The following is a 20,823-nucleotide window of genomic DNA, read 5'->3' as shown; positions in this document are numbered from 1 at the left end:
TAATTGTGCGTCTTTAAATTAGGTATATTATACAGATTCTTTAGAATCAGTAGTAACCACTGGATTTTCTAATGTTCTATTGAACTATATAGTATTTCTTAAGTCCAAAGTAACACAAAGTTGTAGTAAAGTCGTAACCAATCAGCGCATTTTATCTATAATCACTCCAGCGTAAATTCTGTTGGACAAATAAGATATAAACTCGCCATTGATTTGTCTGGGCAAAACATTTCGTCATGGTTGCAAGTCACATTTAGATTTTTAAGAATGCCAATTAGCTTTTTACATCCTTTATTAAGATGTCTAAAGTTTGAGACTGACCACGCATTTTCTAGAATGGAAGCAAGCCGTAAAAGCTGTAAACGGGAGAAGACCTTGCTTGGTTCGCTGTGGACGTGCTGCTCAGCAATACTACGTCCTAGCCCGAGGGGCTGGGCTTCTCGTCGCGCTATAAACGCATTTGTCGAGAACGCGCACTGACCACAGCGCCACGGCCAGCGACTAAGTGAACCAGATCGTTTTAGGGCAACATAAATTCAAAATGATCATTGAAATCGAAAATAAGGTAAGAAACACAAATCACAGCTTGTAATAAATTATTAACGCTACCTTGGTACAAAATTAGTGACAGTTTATCAGCAATGCATTATTAGCAAGCTAACTTGTAAGGCAGCGGCACTGTCAAATATGACTCCGTTCATTATTGTTCTAATGTGTGCACCGTTAGCTGGCGTGCCAACTAGCTCCCTACCAGCATGGCTAGCTTGTTTTTTATGTTGTAAGCTGGAGATAAAACAATTACTCATCGTCTCTGGTAAAACCAGTTTATTAGCCAGCAGTCTGATTAGGACTACAACCGAGTAGCTATCTGGGTAGCTGTGCAACTAGCGGCTGTCTGGGAGATCAAGGCAGGCGCAAGCACCAACTTGCTGACAGTCTATCCACTGCTGGTTTTCTGCCTTGATTAAGTAGCAGCCAGTGCTAACGTTAGCTGTTCTCTTGCCAGCAAATACAGAAGGAATGTTGCCATTTTATAGCATTCGATGCGGTCTCTGTCTAGTTAGTACGATTGTCGCCATAATAATGAGAAATGTTTTTATGTCCCAATACGGGATTTTATCTTGCGCGTCTCAGCGTAAGCACGTGTTCGTTTGTTTAAACCGTTGACCGAGCGCCAAAAGGACTTCACTCTCTAAACTAGCAAGCCAATGACGTCGAGCTTTCTTGAAAGTGTATACAATTTAAAACAATAGAAAGGCATTATGTTTTTAAAAAGTGAAATAGTTTTTAATAGTTATTGAAACGACTCTTCATGCTGGAGCTTTTGTAGCTAGCTCGTTCCTTTTTATGACTCGTATAATTTAGGTGACGTTAACTCTGCTGTAGCTGGCTAACTTCGCCCGAATCACCAAACTGATTTTCTCATCGTCAGTGGCAGTGTAAAATCGTAACTCCGGAGTTATTTTAGGGAAGGTACTTAAAGAAGCCTTTCGTCTACATATACACTCACTGGCCACTTTATTAGGTAACGTTACACTTGCTTGTTATGCTCCTCCAAACGATGAATCATGTGGCTGAAACTCAATATAGATAGCATTCAAACTGAAGAGGTTTTATTTTTTGTTCTACCATTTGTTCAAACATTAGAATGGGAAAATGCGTGATTTTAGCGACTTTGACTATAGTTGGTGCCAGACGTGGTGGTTTCAGCATCTCAGAGACCGTTGTCTTCCCGGATTTTTACGCATTACAGTCTCTAGATTTTTGTGATGAATGTTGCGATAAAGATAACATCCAGTGAGTGTCAGTATTGGGCCGAAAACACCTTGTTAATGATAGGTCACAGAAGAATGAGTAGACTTGTTCAAGCGTAGAGAAAGGCCACAAATGCTCAAATAGCAGGTGATTAATAGCATCAGAAAGCACAACACATCAAAGCTTTAAGCCGAAACCTGACGATTGAAGTTTGGGAAAACTTTTTCTTGTCTGACTAGTGTTTATTTCTGCAGTAATATGCAGATCATAGGGTCAGTATTCGGTGTAAACAGCATAAATCCATGGATCCATTGTGTCAACAGTGCAGACTGGTGGTGGTGTTGTAATGGGGTGTGGAATGTATTACTGGTACATATTAGACTCCATAATATCAAGCATCATTTGAATGGCACATCATACCTAAACATTGCTGCTGACCATGTACATTCCTTTATGGTCACAGTCAATGTGATATGTCTCAAAGCACGCATCATCTCAAGTTGGTTCCAGGAATGTAACGGAGACTTCAGTCTATTGCAATCGCATGCACACTCCCCAGATAACAATCCCATAGAGTACCTTTGGGATGAGCTAGAATGGGAGGTTCGCAGCATGCATGTGTGGTCACAATCTGCAGGAATGGCTATTGAATCAGCATGATGCTATGCTATTGAATCAGCATGCACCAAAGTCACTAAAGAATGCTTCCAGCACTAACAATGTGGTTGGTGAGTATGGGTATAAAGCATGAGTGGGAGAGCTCTGTTCAAAGTGCCCAAGTGCCCATCCTGGAGTACCCCAGGGTATGTTGTTTTTTAATTTAGCTTTTTCAAGCTTATCTCATGTTTCATTAAGGTGAAAGCATGTTCTTTAAATGGAATTTAACACTATGTTGGTTTGGCTCATTACCATTTTATTTGTCTTTGAACTCTTCATTTTCCATGTGGTTTAGTATCAATGACCAGATGTCCACATTCATCATTTAAGACTTCATTGATTTCAGCTGTTGATCTGTTGGTTGATTAACCAATGCAAAACGTAACCTCTCCCAAAATTAATCATATACTGTCACATAACATAAAGTGAAACCATTAGTTGTATAAAAATTGACCTGACTGGCTGAATGTCCTTAAATTAATATGGAAAATGAATTCTTTCCAATAAGAATATCTTTCTTATATACGTAACTGAGAGTGTAATCATCCCTCATAGACCTTTAAAAGTCTCTAATAAAAATCAATGAACAATTCCTGATCCTTCAAGAATTGAAATAAAGGTTTGCACAAAAACTCGCATACTCGGGTACTCCAGGAACATGGTTGAAAAGTAACCACTGTTAGAGAATGTTTAAGAGATTTTGTCTTCATTCCTGAGGTACGTTTTTAAAAGATTTTTATAGAAAAACCATAACCTCTATAATTCTTTAACAGAAAGAAACATTTTACATAATCTGGCTTTGTACCTTTAAAACGGACCCCTCAGCCTAATTGTTCTTTGTGCTATTAGCTAAACATTTTGAGGGTGACTGTTGGAAGTGTGGTTGTGCTGGCATTAGCTAGCCAGCTATGATCTCCACTTCTCCTCCAAGATATGATATTTTCTGAGATTATACATATGCAAAATAGGAATATCATTTGTTTAAACAGTTGCTCCAAAAAGGTTGGATGTGCAAATTGGTTAGGCTACATCAAACTTGTTATTTTTCTTCTGTTGTTTAATGGCGGTTGGTTATTTTCTAATGGCTCTTGCTGTTTTCTCTCAACATGATGCCCAAAGAAGTGTCAATGCCAATAAAGCAGGACATCATTTGTGAAAATAAGCAATTGGAATGAGCCCTCAGTTTGTTGCATCCGCAGGTGCCTGGTCTGACCAGGAGTGGCTTCTAGAGAGCGATGAAATCGACAGGGCTAGCTGGCTTACCCCCTATCATCCCCTGACAAAGCTGAGCCAATTGCCTCGCCAGTACACACTTTTGGTCACTTGAAATGGGTGAACGCTTTGCTTTCAGCACGAACATCTCTCCTAGCTGACACTTGACAAAATTGTGGCTAAATTCCATTTTTAATGAAATCCTTTTGCCAGCAAGAGACCTCAAGTTCAAAACCGTGAAGTGTGCATGTGAACAATAATGGTTTTCTTTGTTTCTCTTGGAAGGACGCATTTGATCAGGCCTTGAAGGATGCAGGTGATAAGCTGGTTGTGGTGGACTTCACCGCAACATGGTGTGGGCCCTGTCAGAGCATTGCCCCTCAGTTTAAAGTGAGTGTTTTCTTCAGCAAGTCATCCATATTATAATACTACAGGAAATGCATTGACCAGTATGTTCAGGGAAGCCTGTGCAACTGCACCCTGCAGCAGTTGGCAAGCGAGCTTTTAACTGAGTAGGCTGAGAACCTCTCTGTATTTGGTATTTATCCGAAACCTGCTTGTTTGTTCTTTATAACAGATCCTGAAGTTTAAGACCACCCATTAGTTGCTGATTATTTTTTTCACCAGTTGATGCCACCAATGTGTTGTTAATGATCTGTGTGTGTTTCTCATGAAATTGGCCTAACAGTAGGCCAAATTAATTTGTCTAGCTTGCATCTCTCAGCGATTCAATGTGAAGTTCCCTATGATGTTTTAATATTTCATCAGAGGACTCAATTCTGTAGAGAGGACTCTGCAGCAAGTAGGCTATCTACATGAATTGGCAAGTCTGTTAGTGTATGAAACAACAGTTAAGCCCAGTTATTCAGATTCTCTGCCTCCCATTCCTACGCTCATGGACTGTCAGTGAGATCTAATATTTAGAGAACATGAAATTATTTGAAACCCAGCATTCCAGAATACACATAATGAATTCATTGTCAGTCTTCTAATTCTAATTCTAATTCTAATTTCTCCTTAAGGGCCAATGTATAAGCTTAAAGTTATTGGGGTTTTGTAGGCCCTGTCTCTACTACACCTGGAGAAAGAACAGTAATGATGAGAATAAGAGTTGCTGTCTCAGCCTCTTCTGCCACTAAAACATCCAATTTATTGTGGATTTGGCCAAAAGCAGGTTAGTGTTTCTGCCCAGAATGATGGACTGAACTCTGTAATAAGTTGGGAAAACTCTGACCTCCCTTTCCACAGAAATTCTCAGAGGATCCAGAGAACAAGAATGTTGTGTTTCTGAAGGTGGATGTGGATGACGCTCAGGTAAGGGAAAACTGGTCTTGTTTGTCTGAAAGGTGCTAAATACAGATACCATTGTTATTATTTGCCTCCCTTGCCTGTTTTTACAGGAAGTACTATTGTTACGTCCTCATAAAGCAGTCCATGATGGTTCGCTCCAGTTGATCCTTGTTGTACTGTACTGTTTTCCAGGCTGAGCCTTTTGCATGTAGATTATTAATAACGATACTAATAGATTTTATTTATATAGTGCTTTTCATGATCTCAGAGCGCTTCACATTGAAGGGGTGAAACTCACCTCAAACACCACCACTGTGTAGCACCCACCTGGGCGATGTTCAGCAGTCATTTTGTACTAGGCCGCTTGCCATACGTCAGCTGAGCTAATTAAAGTGGGTAATGTTTAGGTGGCCAGGACTTCAGGGTCCTGGAGCACTCAAAGCACTTGTTACTGTTTCTACAGTTGTGAATGTTATTTCAATCATTTCCCACTGCTGCACATGAGATCTATTAATTAATTTGTGCCAAATTTGGGCACTTTTGCTGTCTCAGGGCATATGCCTCAGCATATGTTGGTGCCCGTCTGTGCATGTGCTTGTTGGGAGGAAAGACCACTCCTCCTGTTGGTCCTCCAGTCCCACTTCCAGCAATAATTTTTTTTCCCCATCCGCATACTAACCAAGCCCACACCTGCTTAGCTGTGGCTGATTGGCAAGACCAGAGTATAAAGTGGCATGGCTGCTGGAATTAGATGCCAGTTAATGGTAAAAATCTAACTGTGTTTTTGTGTGTGATTGCTTAAAAAAAAAATATTTTTTAATTATATAAATGCTTAAATGTACCTTCTACCCTCATGTAAACGCACGCAATTTTCAAACAACTTCACACGCCCACACAATAAAGACCCAAACCTGGGTTATTTTGCATTTTACTTCTCCTTTTCTTGCTGATTACATCATCACAAGTACTCCAGTTTTGCAATCAATAATTTTCTCTTGGACATTTACCTGCATCTGCCAGTGATAAAATCTGATCAAAGAAGCCAATTGCAGCACACTCTAATACACCGGTAAAAGGACGTGTAAAAAAACACTTTGTGGTCGCTGTCTCGGTTTTATGCGGAAGCTATAGCTTGCTTGAAAATGCTTAAATGAATTTTCTATGATTTTACATGCAAACACCACATATTGTTTAATGACTGATGGCTAAACTATTACTAGGTAGTGTAACAGAAATTCTGGTGTATATGCAGTAAGTGTTTTGCAGCATAAATAACAATGATTATGTGCTTATATTTAAACAAAGGAAAATATGTGTGTGTGACTAGAATCCATAAAACCTTGGACCGTCAATGTTACTCTTTAACAAAAACATGTAATTGAACCTTCTATACTTGAACCTTGTGATATTTAATCAGGTTGGCTCAATAAATTTAGATATGCCTAACCTCACATTTTGTTGCTTTCACTTTTCTTTTAAGACAACACTGTAAAGAACAAATTTGTAAGCAATGAATACCTAAATTATGTTGCAAAAATTCAAGGTTTACTTCAGCTTACAGCTACATCTCTTTTTATTCATACAGCTGGCTGGCTACTTAGCTACACAGCTTCATTAAACCAGCTGCATGGCTAGCTTGCTAACTTAAAACAAATATTTTAAGTGGTTAATTTAGGAGTGGAATGTGGGTAGGCTGTTATTTGATTCATCCTTTGGGTGTTGGTTCTGGATCAGGCTGAGATGACAGTGATTTGTGGCCTTTGTTGTGATGGCACAAGCAGGTTTCTGTGGTTACAGGGTGTAGCCATGACCTGAACCCAGTTTCCTTATTTCATTCTGAGAAGTAGAACAGTCAATATTGTTTTATGAGGAGAGGGAATTCTAATGTGTCAATTTTTGTTTGAGGTTTGGTAAACTGATGCATGCAGAAAAGGCTGAAGTTATTGGTTGTTTTATTGGGTCATTTACAGTTTCTGTCCTCTTTTTCTCCAGGATGTTGCCACCTTCTGTGATATAAAGTGCATGCCAACATTCCACTTCTACAAAAATGGAAAAAAGGTACAATTAGCACCCATTCAGTTGAAGATCTTTTGCATAATGTCTTATTGGAATATGACCGCTATATTAATTTTATATTGGCCATCTGCCTCCCTCTCATTCTGTTCAAATGGAAACTTCTAGCAAGATAATGTCAGAAAGCATGCATTATCACAAACTGGTTTCACAAGCATGAAAGTGAATTCAGTTTACTGCAATGGCCTGAAGAGTCCGCAGGTCTCATTGCAATAGAGCACCTTCGGAATGAGGTGCAACGGGAGGCTTGCAACATAAAATCTGCAGGAACTGCGTGATGCTATTGTGACAGCATGGACCGAATTCCCTAAGGAATGTTCCAGAAACTTTGTTGAATCCATGCCATGAAGAATTTGGGCTGTTCTGAAGGCAAAAGTGGGTCCTGCCCTGTACACCAAATGGATACCTATAAAAGTGGTCACTGAGTGGATATACTTTTATGCAGTGTGCTTCTTTTTGTTGGCCCAAATCAGCCTACAAATCTTTAACCTTAAATGTCCAACTTTTCTGTTCCAGATTGATGAGTTCTCTGGATGCAACCCAACAAAACTGGAGGAGAAACTGAATGCTCTTAAATGAGTCTTCCCTTTGCTGTTGAATGAAATTCCACTGTGTACAATAACACTTGTGTTCACTTTGAACATTGACATTCCCATTTGTTTTTAAAGTTATTGGCATGATGCATGATAAGCTGGCATTACTTAAATGTTAACTTCGTGTTTTTTTTGTCTTAATCGAACCTTCTATACTTGAACCTTGTGATATTTAATCAGGTTGGCTCAATAAATTTAGATATGCCTAACCTCACATTTTGTTGCTTTCACTTTTCTTTTAAGACAACACTGTAAAGAACAAATTTGTAAGCAATGAATACCTAAATTATGTTGCAAAAATTCAAGGTTTACTTCCTGTTAACTTGACTTATAAATTTTAAGTCGAAATGAAGAACGGACGGCAAAAAGGCATTGTGTCATGAATGTGACTGGCTACACATTTTCCAGTTAAAATGCAAGTCACTTTTTTGAATCCGCCATGCTTGAAAGCTGTAAAAAAAAAAAAAAAAAAAACTCAAACACCGCCCCTGGTTCTCTAGTGTGGGCGTGCTAACTTGAATAGAACAGCCTACTGCACTAGTCTAAGGAATGGGGCGTTCTCGCTGAGCTATATAGCGCATTCATCGGGAACACGCCTTGACATTACCGCCACGGACTAAAAAGAACCCGCACGGACCTCACGGGGATTTACATATAATCAGAATGGTCATTATAATCGAAGATCTGGTAAGAAACCGAAATCGCAGCTTGCGAGAAATGCGACAAAGTCCTTCAATATGTGCAGCTGGCTGGCCGACTTGCTCCCTCCCACCATGACTAGCTAACATTTGTAAGTCAGTAGAGTTGAACCTATAACCGTGTGCTGAAACCACTGCCAAACACGCAACATGGCAAGGTAAATGTTAATGCTCAGCTAGATGGTGAACAATGTAGCCTTGTGCGCCACAACTTTGTACACTAAGCTAGCTAGCAAATGACACGGCTTTCTTGTGAATTTATGCGATTTAAGAATGTAAATGCATTATATTTTAAAATGTGGAGTACGTTTGAATAGTTCTGCTATTTTCCCATTGAAACGACTCTTCATGTTGAGTATTTAGTAATTTGGCTCGCGAGTAGAGTGGCCGGCATGCCGTAGGCTACCTTTTTCATGACTGGGCTGTGCTAACCATAAACGTAAGCGATGCGGAGTAATTCCTAAGTAATGTTGCATTCATGTGTTGCCAGAGGTATCGAAACGTGACTTTCCAACTTGCAAATTTCATATGAACGCAAATAAAATTAGGTGAATAAAGTCGGGAGGTCTCTGGCATTTTGATACATGAACTGACATGTGACGTTGTCGTAAAATGTCTTCTTACCGTACTTGCTTGCTGTCCGATTTGTACTGCACATGCGCATGCAAGGCGGGGTACGCTGCCCGGCCCCGGCCCATTCCAGACACGTAGCCTAAATAACGTCACATTTTACGAAAAGAATATTAGTGATGGGGAATTACGGCTCTTTGGAGGGAGCCAGATCTTATGGCAACGTTCATTTCCGAGAGCCGTTCAAAAGTACGGCTCATCGTACTTTTTTGGGCTAGGGGGTTTATCAGTCTTAAATCAAAATCTTTGGTTTATCCGCGGTAATAATCACTAGGATAATGATAGGATAAGATTTGGATCAGATTCAAACGTAGATACTTAAAGCCCCTGGAAACAAAGCCCCAAATCGTTAAAATGTAGCCTATGTATGTATGATATCAAACGTGAGTGTTCACCAAAGTTTGAATGTAAAAACAATAGGCCTATGTTAAGGTGACAAGACAGCCCCCGAGTTAGGAGATTGTAAAACGACGCTGAAGTTGGCTCCCGATTCGCAGCCTTTGATTCGAAATTTCCGACCACCTTAAATCGGTTGCGTTATATGATTGGACGGTTTCGCGGTCTTCCTTACGTATTTGCAAAGGTTATAATTTGCTTCTAAAAGAGAGATACGGATCAAGAGAGAAATTGAACAAAGGTGGTAATTAGAATTTTTTTTAAAAACTATTTTTAATTGTTACGTTCACTTCACATGTCTTTTAGGACTGTACTATGGACAGATCAGTGTCACGCATTTTGTTTTCTCCTCAAAATCTGATAGTCTCACCATTGCATCAGGTGTGTATGAGAGAACAGGAAGTAATGAGAGAACAGGAAGTAATGCACATCTGAAATGACGAAAAATCACCACCATATTCAAATTGGGTGTTTATTTGAAAACAGCACAGAAATAGTTTCACAGTTAGGGGCAGACATACAGGACACCATTGATGATAATCAAATGTCAACGTTTTGAGGCATTAAAATTTTCAGAAGAAATTGCAATCCAAAAGATCACTTTTTTTTAAATATGGCTGTATTGACATGCACACAAAGTCTGTAGTGGGATTATTTGAAAATGCTATAGTAAAACTGCACGCAATTGGACTAGGATGTAGAACAGGACCCCTTCTATCATGAATAAGTATCAACAGTTTGAGACCTTTTTCATTTGGGGAGAAATTCCAATCCACAATTTTACTCTTTTTATATTAGCCTGCATTGGATTACATTGAATGTTTGAAGAGGGATTATTAAAAAATGGTACAGTAAAATTTCTCAGAAATTGGGTAGTATGTAGGCCAGGAACCCATCTGCCAGGAATAAGTGTCAGAATTTTCGGAACTTTTACATTTGGGGAGAAATTCTTATCCGAACTTTCATATTTTCCTATTGGCGTCTGTTGGATTGCATAGAAAGTTTGAAGTGGGATTATTAAAAATTGCTACAGTAAAATTTCACAGAAATGGGGTAGGATGTAGACCACTTCAGGAGCCCTTCTGTCGTAATTAAATGTCAAATTTTCAGACTTTTAAATTTTGATGAGAAATGGCCATCTTTTATGTCAAGGCCAAGAGGCGCCACCGCCCACCCCAGTGACCATAGACTGTAGCCCCTACTGTAGCTTAGTCCTCCGCAGTAATCAGGAAGTGACGCAAACTGTACCTCATTGGTCCACAACAAATATTATAACAGTGCCCAAATGACACAAATCATGAAATCGACCCATGGACAGTCATAAGACGAATAAAACAGGAACCAGGAACAACAAGACCAGGAAATGAGCTTCAAAAACGAAGTCTGGTTTTGGCCGCTTGCTCCCACCAAGCACGACTAGGTTCCTTCCGTTTGTACCAAAGAGCCGTTTAAAAGAACCGAATCGTTCGCAAACGTCACATCACTAGAAAAGATGTAGTGAGAGACAGACAGTGCTTGCTAGCTGGTGGAAAGAGAGATGACTTGCGGAATTGGCCCATTGCATGCACTCGGACAGGGTAATATTTAATAAATTTGTCCTAATATGCCCATATATGTTTGGATGGACTTTACATTTCACACAAAGGTAGTTTAATTATCCTAAATACCGGGGTTAAGGGTTAAACCGAATGGTTTTGTTAGTCTGAGTTACATTACATTACATTACATTACAGGCATTTGGCAGACGCTCTTATCCAGAGCGACGTACAACAAAGTGTATAACCATAACCAGGAACAAGTATGACGAAACCCCTAGAGAGAAGTACCGGTCCAAGTGCAGGGAACAACCGCATAGTTCAACTTGGACCCTGAAGGTTAAACTGATTAACACTAACAATGAGAACGGCAACAACGCAATCTATGGAAAAAATACAAGCAGTAGTTAAGACAGTTAATGCACCTAAGTCACCTACGAAACAGCTGCCTAGTTACAACCCTAAGCTTACAGTCATTTACAGGGGGGTAGGGAGGGATGGGGAGAGGTGCAGCCTGAAGAGGTGAGTCTTCAGTCGTCGTTTGAAATGGGTCAGTTTCTCAGCTGTTCTGACCTCCACAGGGAGGTCATTCCACCATCGTGGGGCCAGAATAGACAGGAGACGTGTTCTGGAAGTGCAGGTGCGAAGAGGGGGAGGTGCTAGGCGTCCTAAGGTAGCAGAACGGAGGGATCTGGCTGGCATGTAGGGTTTGAATATCTTGTGGAGGTATGCTGGGGCTGATCCCTTGACTGCCTGGTATGCTAGGACCAATGTTTTAAATTTGATGCGAGCTATAACAGGCAGCCAGTGGAGGGTAGTGAGCAGGGGAGTGACGTGGGAGTGTCTGGGGAGGTTGAAGAGTTGAACAAATCCAAACCATTTGCCCATTCTTGTATGATGCACATCTGCTTTACAAACTTCACTTCGGGTTAGTTGGCTACCTCAGAAATCATATGCTGGTTTGCCTGTTTGTACTTCAGTGGCATTTTACACAGTTATACCATTAAATAGTGTATTTAGTTCGTTCGCATCGAGTGTTCAATTCAGTTTTTTAACCGTTGTTTTTTGTATATTATCAGTCTCCTGTGCGTTGTAGTTACCTTGCTAGCAAGAGACTTAAGGTGGAGAACTGGAGTGTGCTTGTGAACAAAACAAACCTTTTTCTTCGTTTTCCTTTGAAGGGGGAATTTCAAAAAGCCTTGAAGGATGCGGGTGATAAGCTGGTTGTGGTGGACTTCACCGCTACATGGTGCGGGCCCTGTCAAGTGATCGGTCCTAAATTCAAAGTGAGTGTTTTCTTCAGAATGTCATTCCATGTAACAGTGCTACAGGACATACATTGACCAATATGTACAGGACAGTTTATGTAACTGCATTCTGCAGCAGTTACCTGGTGAGCTGTTAACAGGGTAGGCTGTGAACTTATTTTTTCATAAATTGGCAATCAACAGCAAATTAATTAAAAGGAAAATGTTCTGCCTCCCATATTCCAAAAATCCCGTCTCCATTTTACATATGGTCACAGTCTCCCAATGAGTTATTCAGTTCACTGACAGAGGGAAATGGGGAACTCTGTAGGCCCTGTCTCCAAGTACACCTAGAGGAAGAACAGTAATGATGAGAATTAGAGATGCTGTCTCTGCCTCTTCTGCTACTAAAACACCAAATTTATGATGGATTTGGCCAAAATTCTATTAAACTATGTAATTCGAAGCACTGACGTGCTGAAAGATGAGGAATAACTGCACTGATATTGGCACCCATCCAGAGCAGTGTGACGCGGCTGATTGTGCTTTCGGCATGTTAGCTTTTCCTCACTGTATAATGGTCTGAACTCTAAGTGCGGGAAAACTGACCTTCCTTTTGATCACCTACCTCACTTTCTGCAGGCACTCTCGGAGAACCCAGAGTACCAGAACGTTGTGTTTCTGAAGGTGGATGTGGACGAAGCTCAAGTAAGGGGAAACTGTACTTGCTATAAAAATATAAAGATGATGGTATATAAATAAACATAATGAATTGTTATATTGGTGTTCACTTCAGTTGGTACAATACTACTTCTGCCTGAAGTACTGTTTACCAGGCTGGCCTTTTTGCATGTCGATTCTTAGTAACAATACTAATAGATTTTATTTATATAGTACTGTTCATGTTCTCACAGTGAGTGAAATTCAATAACCTCACCGTGTAGCACCCACCTGGATGAGGTTCGGCAGCCATTTTGTATTAGGCCACTCATCATACATTAGCTGAGCTGTAGAGGGAGGAAATTATTGAGCTAATTAAACTAGGGGATGTTTAGGTGTCAAGGTTAATAGAGCCAATTGGGGAATTTTACCTGCTGGACACCAGGGAACCCCTTAATCTTTGTAGCTTCAGCCATTTGGTAAGGCCCGGATACATTTACCACTCACACCATGAAAGCTTCATTGACTTACCAAACCCCACCCCCTTCTCCTACATCACATTTCAGTTTGTTCACAGCATTGGTAACTTAAAGCCCATTTATAGCCTGTGTATAATGTGGAATGTGGGTCAGCTGTTATTTGGTTCGTCCTTTGGGTTTTGGTGCTGGACCAGGCTGAGATGATGGTGCTTTGAGGCCTTTGTTCTGATGGACATGAGCAGGTTTTTGTGGTTACATAATGTGGCCTGTTGATCTGGTGAGCTGCTGCAGTGCTGAATGGCTTCGCATATTTTAAGGGAGACCTTGGTCCAAAAATTGTGCTATAATGACAAGCCATTCACAGGACTTGACGAGTTCCTACAGTCAAACTTTTGGCATTTGGCTTTCCACTTTGGGCACACCTGTCTAGATTCTTGTGCTTATGTGGTCTGAAAGAGAGGAAAATGTAGGCCATGGTCCTGCAGCGAGATGCTGCTCTTTCCAACATATTTTTTCCTGTCATCCTTGTACATCATGAAAGTGCTTTCAGCACAGAACGGGTGCTTATTCATATGTGACTTCACTATGTTCCTACAAATAGAGATGAGAAGAACCCAGTTTCCTCACTTGACTCTGAGCTGTTGAACAGTAAATATTGTTTCATGAGAGTTCATTCTTATGCATTTTTAATGTGTCTATTTTTGTGAGGTTTGGTAAACTGATGCATGAAGAGAAGACTTAAGTTATTGGTTGTTTTATTGGCTAATTTACAGTGTTTCTGCTCTCATTTTCTCCAGGATGTTGCTGCCTCCTGCAGCATTGAGTGCATGCCAACATTCCACTTCTACAAAAATGGAAAAAAGGTATGATTAGCACCCAATTGGTTGTGCACCTTTTGCGTAATGTTTTAGTGAAATACGCTGGCTATGTTACTTTAATATGTTGTCTGTCTCGCTTATTCTGTTTCAGTAGTTCTGAATTGGTTGTCTGAATCAAATGTTTCTTTTTTTTTGATTCGGCAAAGATCTGTCCTGTCCCCAGCAATGTAAAATACTGTAATTTCTATACATGCATTGTATCAGAATAGTCCCTTTTCATATACATGCCATCATTTATTTTTATTGAATGCGGGTTTATTTTGTTGGCTCAAGTCATCCTTTTTCTGTTCCAGATTGATTCTTTTTCCGGAGCTGCTGAGCAAACCCTGAAGGAAAAACTTAATACTCATAAATGAGTCTTCTTTCTGATCCTGTGCAAAGAACTGATCTTCCATCAATGGCTAATATTCCAAATTTGGCATTTTGTGTACAATAAAAAGTCAAAAGTCAATGACAAAGTCCTTTTTGTTAGTGGTTCTTGCATGATGAGCAAACATTAAACATTAAATTCCAGTTTTATTTATTTTATTTTTTTTGTCTTTAACTTTTTAGACAGAATATCACAGGCTTCAATTCAATCAGGCTTGCTCAAAACAATGAGATGTCTATTCCTAATGTTCACATTTCGCAGCTTTCACTTTTTAAATATGATTCTGTTACAACCTGGTCTAGGGTCAGACCGTGACAGGATGAATTATAAGGGAAATGAGTGGGGAATGGGTCAGGGAAATGTACTGCAAACCAACCAGTAACTCCGGCCCCTAACTGAAAGCTGGCTGGTCTTCGAACAGTACTGGGCACGGGGCAGCTTTGAACGCTGATCTTTGGACAATTTAGTCTGCAGTCTTAAACCAAAAGTCTGAATAGCGTACCCCCAGCAGCTAAAACTCGCACCAGAGTACCTTCAAAAATAATAAAGGAAAAATAACAAGTGTCCCGATGGAAGGATTTGTAATCCAGCTGGGAACACACTAACTTAACCAGAGCACTGTTTAACCATTTTCTCTAAGAGTTGAGAGCGTGGTTAAACATGAAATCCAGTCAGCAAACAAAGCAAAGGGGCTAGGCGAGAATCGGAACCAAATACAAGAGCGAATGATCAGACCAGGGTCAGACACACAAATTCACGGGACTAACAAACTATATGGGCTAAGCAGAAGGGCTAGACTGAAATCGGAATCAAACAAAAAAAGGGTAAAAAACGCGAAGTCAAACAGAGCAGTCTTTATACACAACACAACAAGCACGACTCCCACTGGTAACTAACCAGAGACGGAAACGGCCAATCAGATGACTCTCACGGAAGAGAGACATATGTAAACAAAACTCATGACTGGGGTCGTAACAACTGTGTAGAAACTTTTGTAATAGCTTTTTTAGTGTGTATTTTGTTTTTTAAAGCACCTAGCTATAAAATTTATTTCATCTAATGGTTGTTTCCACACTCTTGTACAGGGGCAGGAGAGCTTCCACAAATGGGAATATATAATATATATCTGTCATTGCTGAGGATCTTTCAGTCCTGTATATATAGTGGACATTATATGGGGAAACATGTCATCAAATGTCTTACTGGATAAATAAGAGAGAACATGCAGAGCATTTTCTATAAGGGAGCAGTGAAGTAACCTAACTGGCTGAACACAGTAAACTTTGCCAAAGGAAATATTGCGTTCTTGGTAGGACAGCAAGACTGAGATGTACCAGTGAGAGATGTGGCAGCCTCTATTGCCATATTGATAAGTTCTGTTTTTAGCAGTCCAGCGCTAGTAAGTTTTACATCCGGTACAGACTCCTTAAAACCCTCTGCTAACATCCCTGCCCACAGCATTAAGAACATGGAGATTATCCTGTGTGGTGTAGCAAAATACATTGTTGAGCAAAATACATTGTATAAGCCAGAGAGGAATTATCCAAGGGCTCAACTCAGACTACACAATATACTATGGCAGAGATTCAAAAATGATGTTGATATGTGTTTTATGCTTTAATAAAAATGTGAGAATAGTTTACACATATACATTGGACAATCGCATCATAGTTTTTACACATAATACAAGTAAAAGTATATAGCAGCATATAATTAATACTGTTGATTTTCTATATGAAAAAATACAGCTTTATTTTACAAAAAAAGTATTTAAAAAATTATGGTTTACAATGATTTTCATGTTCCATATCTACCTCAGCAAGAATACAATATCATTCTGAAGAGCACCTCATGTGGAGTAGCATCTCAGTTTTAAAAGTGAAAATATCCTGATTTCCTTTTCCTGAAAGAGACAAACATAAATTAAAATGCTTATTAATTTTGATTTAGCAGTTGCTCTGCTTTAAAAAAAAAACACTTAATGTGAATGTTTACCAATGTCCAGTTTTTTCAAGGATATAATTACAAAGTAACATGAAATCCATATTTGGTTCTACAGATTTTATCTGGTTTTTACCGGTTTTACACGTGTAAATGAGATATATACAATGGTAAGAGTCTCACAAAATGGCCCACAGCCAAACCCCTTCTAGAAACTCCCTGCCTCTGACAAGAAGCTCTCCAGTCATAAGGAAAAAAAATAATTTCTGTGCCAAAACAAAGGAATGATTCTTCAAATATTGGCTGGTTATGATTTTTATTTTAACCCTCAGGTCCATAACATTGAACAGTTTGGGTGGTTTGCCAAGAAGTGTAATCAAAACAAAGTAGTGTTTAAAAATTCTAATAACATTAAATTGATGTACATATATTTTTTTAAAATCTGGACATTTATCACCAGTCACATGACACAATGAAACAGGTGTGAAGAGGCAGAGAGAACCCCTTCTTTCTCTTTTTGATACTTCTTTCACCATCTCTGTCATGAATTCTCTGACTGGGGAGTTTTCATGCTCATATGATCTCTAGTTTCATTTTCCACTGACTCAGTAAACGAAAGGCAGAAGGTACTGAAATCAGCACATCTGGCTACTGTGGGGACATCACGCTTGCTGGCTCACACTAGACAGGTGATATATGCTGTTTCACACAGACTGCGTAGGGTAGCAAGAGAGCAGTATAGCATGTGTATAAGCGGGAAAAGGTTTATTTTAGGTGTGTGTGTGTATGTGAGTCACCTGGAACAGTTGTGTCCACTCCATCCCTGGCTGCAGTGACATCGGTTTGGCCTGATGCATCTCCCACCATTCAAACAAGGCGAGGAACAGACCGCTAAAGGCAACACCAGAAACATCCTCAGTGAGCAGAATCAACACAAGCCCTTCCAAAAGCTCAACAAGCTCACATCACGTTCTCTGGGTGTTAGTTCAACACCACCACACTATTGCTCAACAAAACCAACCATTGGAATTTCTGGTGATGAAATTCTCTCTCCAGATAATTGGGTAGGCTGTTGCAATATAGAGCAAGGAGGCCCTCATTTCTCTTGGTCTCACAAAAGAAAAGAAACAATCAAAGGAGGACAATATATGCTTACGCAGGAAGTCATTCCTCTGCAATGGCAGGTGATCTAGTAGAGATGGTGCCGAAAACAAATACCATATTCGGCAACACTCGAATAATGCGTTCTCGCCAAATGTTTTCTCCTCCCAAATTTGGCCATTATTTGGATTCTGATTTTTTTTTTCACCACCTCTTTAATGCAATTTGCAAAATTTGTGCCATTTTCTCCACAAAACCCCTCGCCAGACAATAGACAACAGGTGTTTTTACCAATGATGTGAACGTGTTGCTGTGTACTCCAGCATGCTATTCAGCTGATCAACCAGCACTTTTCCCAATCAAGCGCTATCAAAACTAATTTTGCATATAGAATCACACAAAATGTATTCACTGCAATCACGTGGTGAAGTTGATAAAGCCTTAGGGTGGGGATGAATAATTGCGGATGCTGTAGGTGTAGAAATGATAGGCTTAGAACTCTGTGGAGATAACGCCACCAACATATTTTCCAAAGTCGCACTTCGTTTGTAACAACCACTCCCCCCCCCCCCCCCCCCCCCCCCCCCTTACGCCTATCCAGCCCACATATGCCCTCCCCACATCCTTGTGTGTCAAGCTAACCACTGGAGATTTCCTTTACCGGTAAGCTGTTTGCAAAAGAGATGCCGTGTTTCAAGCAGTGTGTGGCCACTGCCCGCAAGTAGTGTGGCAATGCCCCCAGTGAAACTAGCCCTCTTCTCCACAGCTAGTCTTAAATGCTGCTTTCGCACTGCATAACACATTAAATGCTGTAGCAAAAATATTTAATTCTAAATAAAGTTTGGCAGAGCAGTATCACTAACTGCTTTTTTAGCTTTGTTACTGCAGCTAGTTAACACTAACTCTACTGCTACCTAGCCAGAAATAATGCATCAAACTCAATCATTTTTGCCAATAATATCATGCTTGCTACAGCGCATAACTGTAAATAAAATCTATAGCTATGTTCATTGTGCACTTTCATTACAGTAATGTTATATTTTCTTTTCTACCTGTGAATGAGACATGATGCACTGCACTCCTTTCCCTACTTTTCAACGCTCTGTATGTTTTCTCTGCAGCACTCAGATGTCAGGTAGTGCGTGTGCATCTGTTTGGAGGGAGGGGCTTTGGAGGGAGAGCTGAGGGGAAGCGGTGGGAGGTGGTGGAACATTTTTTTCAAAATCTAGCTTTCTCTTGCTCATTGCTTAAAGCTTACATACTGCACCTTTAAGGACTCATCATGGGCCCCACTCCTCACTTTATAACTGTCACAATCTCCAAAGGCAGTCAAAGAGACTGGCGCCAGACAGCAGGGAAACTACCAACGCTGTGGTTTTTTATCACTGCTGCAGGTCCTTGGCTGTCCCCATGTGTTCCAGCTGTGCTTCGGGGAGCACTGGTTGCTACGGTGACACTGTGGCTGATGTATGTATGTACCTGGGTGAGAGGCGTGTGTACTTACCGCTGTGACATCGCGTCCCTGTCCAGCCCGTGGGACATTCGCACTGGTACGGAGCCACGCAGCGACCCCCGTTTAGACACGGCAGAATGCAGATAGCTGGAATCAACATATGAAAAAACTCACCACAAACAGAGCATTGTTCAGTACCATTGGTTCAAGTACAAGGGAATGTGCAGTGTCATCCTGTGCTGGCATCATTCCCAAGGAGGAAGTATACACCCCAGCTCTCTTACAGAAGTACTCGGTACTTAAATTTACACACACAACTCAACGCCCTTTTGTCAATCAAGATTCATCTTTAGCTCACAACTAAACGGAAGTGTTAATTTCATCTCTTGGAACTGTGAGGTGACCTGTAGTTGCTCCAAAAATACTGTGTTGGTGTTGATTTACAAAGTTGAATTTAATTCTTTGAGGTGTCAGATCAAAAATATCTGGTAAGACTGTTCTTAACTGAGCTTTCTAATGCTGATGTAACAATCACTACTGGTAATTGAAAGCATAGGAGTCACCCCAGCAGTGCTAGCCACTTCTCTCAGGATGAAAAGAGTTTGTGAAAGCACATGCCATTCTTGTGCTAAAGCATGTCTTGAAATTTAAATATTATTTTGTTCTATATTTTTCTTACCTGTTGTTTGGTATTAATATATTTATATAGATTAATTTTTATTTGTAAATGACCTAGTTATATTTATTTAACTAACTGTGCACAGACTTCGTTAAATAGAAAAATCTACTTTGTGATTTTTATTTAGGCTTAGCATCTTGTTTGAGCCGACAGATCTCACTTGGCAGTGGCTCTGAAATAAATAATGAAACAGGGAACTAAGTGGCTGGTGCCTCTTGCATTGGATTACACAGCCTCTGTGAAACAGAGATGCAGCACTGTCATTTCCTGCCTCTTAGATGTCGGCGGTTAACAGACGCTCTCACACAGACTGCATTTTTACATACAGTTCATTTGCACCGTTGGGCATTTTGACCAAGGCAATTAGGTTCAGTGCCCCGATGAAAGGTGCGGTGGCAGCCCCTTGGCTGGGAATCAAACTCACAACCCCTTACGAGGCGTCACAGGCCTGGTAAATTCTTGCTGCCGGTATCAGCGGGGTGACCCCAGAGAGGCCTGTAGTGCCGGTGCCAGAGACTTCCCCCCCGCCTTAGCGTCCTCTGGTCAGCGGTGCAGAGCCCTCGGCCGCGGCGCTGTACCACGGCTGGCCGTGTAGCCGGCCCGGCGCGGACCCGGCGGCGGGGGAACGACTTACGGTCCTCGCACAGTCGGCCCATCCAGCCTTCGGGACAGGAGCAGGTGTTGGGCTTCAGGCACACCCCTCCGTTCTGACACTGGAGCCAGCACAGAGCTGGAACAAGCAAAGAAACGACAGGCGCTCTGTAAAGACCTCTTTTTTTTTTTTTTGGGTCGACAGGAAGTCCCAAACTGGTCATTTCTGGAGTGGAGCTGCAGGTACTGAGAATGTGTTAGCTAAAGAAGTGATCTTTTAACTTCCCCATTTCATAGTTCCCAACCCCACATCAGAAGAGCTGTAAGAAAAGGCTTCATTAAGAACCTGTTTGGCGCATGAACAACCATTCAGCACAAAAAAACCTCCAAATATGTTGATAAGAATTTAAAGAAAACAATGAAAGGGGAACAGGTTTTGGGCAGAACACCCCCCCCCCCTACATAAGCGTGTCTTCACACTGAGATGTTCTTAAATCACATGGTAAATAACTTTGTAGAATGCTATACCAGCATTAAAGGAACATGCTTTACATACCAAAGAGTTATGGTTATTTCAGAAATACA

At 40.6% G+C, this 20,823-nt stretch overlaps 3 protein-coding genes across 5 annotated transcripts in view; 2 read left to right on the top strand and 1 right to left on the bottom strand.

Moving 5' to 3' along the window:
* Positions 1-415: 415 nt before the first annotated feature.
* On the top strand, positions 416-7,794 carry LOC118231916 (thioredoxin-like). Its single transcript, XM_035426294.1, has 5 exons — positions 416-565; positions 3,910-4,014; positions 4,873-4,938; positions 6,907-6,972; positions 7,504-7,794. Exons 1-5 carry the CDS (start codon positions 542-544, stop codon positions 7,564-7,566), a joined length of 324 nt encoding a protein of 107 aa, XP_035282185.1. The 5' UTR covers positions 416-541; the 3' UTR covers positions 7,567-7,794.
* A 313-nt stretch (positions 7,795-8,107) lies between these two features.
* LOC118231915 (thioredoxin-like) lies at positions 8,108-14,564 on the top strand. The gene is made up of 5 exons (XM_035426292.1): positions 8,108-8,267; positions 12,021-12,125; positions 12,729-12,794; positions 14,023-14,088; positions 14,397-14,564. Exons 1-5 carry the CDS (start codon positions 8,244-8,246, stop codon positions 14,457-14,459), a joined length of 324 nt encoding a protein of 107 aa, XP_035282183.1. The 5' UTR covers positions 8,108-8,243; the 3' UTR covers positions 14,460-14,564.
* A 1,502-nt stretch (positions 14,565-16,066) lies between these two features.
* svep1 (sushi, von Willebrand factor type A, EGF and pentraxin domain containing 1) overlaps positions 16,067-20,823 on the bottom strand; it is a 74,408-nt gene continuing 69,651 nt past the window's right edge. For all 3 annotated transcript variants that reach the window (XM_035426289.1, XM_035426290.1, XM_035426288.1), the window contains 4 exons: positions 20,282-20,377; positions 19,020-19,115; positions 17,212-17,305; positions 16,067-16,376 (listed from right to left, as the gene is read on the bottom strand). In XM_035426289.1, the coding sequence (XP_035282180.1) occupies positions 16,346-16,376; positions 17,212-17,305; positions 19,020-19,115; positions 20,282-20,377 (317 nt within the window). In that variant the 3' untranslated portion in view covers positions 16,067-16,345. The remainder of the gene's footprint in view (positions 16,377-17,211; positions 17,306-19,019; positions 19,116-20,281; positions 20,378-20,823) is intronic.

Source organism: Anguilla anguilla, chromosome 7 (assembly GCF_013347855.1).
Source record: "Anguilla anguilla isolate fAngAng1 chromosome 7, fAngAng1.pri, whole genome shotgun sequence".
NCBI lineage: Eukaryota > Metazoa > Chordata > Actinopteri > Anguilliformes > Anguillidae > Anguilla > Anguilla anguilla.
The sequence above is the reverse complement of the archived record's forward strand: the minus strand, read 5'-3'. Positions and strand labels throughout refer to the sequence as shown.

Bases quoted from the DNA above. Each gene is read 5' to 3' on its own strand.
- LOC118231916 (XM_035426294.1), top strand. From the start codon at position 542: ATGATCATTGAAATCGAAAATAAG. The intron at 4,939-6,906 runs GTAAGGGAAAAC...CTTTTTCTCCAG, and splicing joins TGGATGTGGATGACGCTCAG to GATGTTGCCACCTTCTGTGA. The intron at 6,973-7,503 runs GTACAATTAGCA...TTTCTGTTCCAG, and splicing joins TCTACAAAAATGGAAAAAAG to ATTGATGAGTTCTCTGGATG.
- LOC118231915 (XM_035426292.1), top strand. From the start codon at position 8,244: ATGGTCATTATAATCGAAGATCTG. The intron at 12,795-14,022 runs GTAAGGGGAAAC...CATTTTCTCCAG, and splicing joins TGGATGTGGACGAAGCTCAA to GATGTTGCTGCCTCCTGCAG. The intron at 14,089-14,396 runs GTATGATTAGCA...TTTCTGTTCCAG, and splicing joins TCTACAAAAATGGAAAAAAG to ATTGATTCTTTTTCCGGAGC.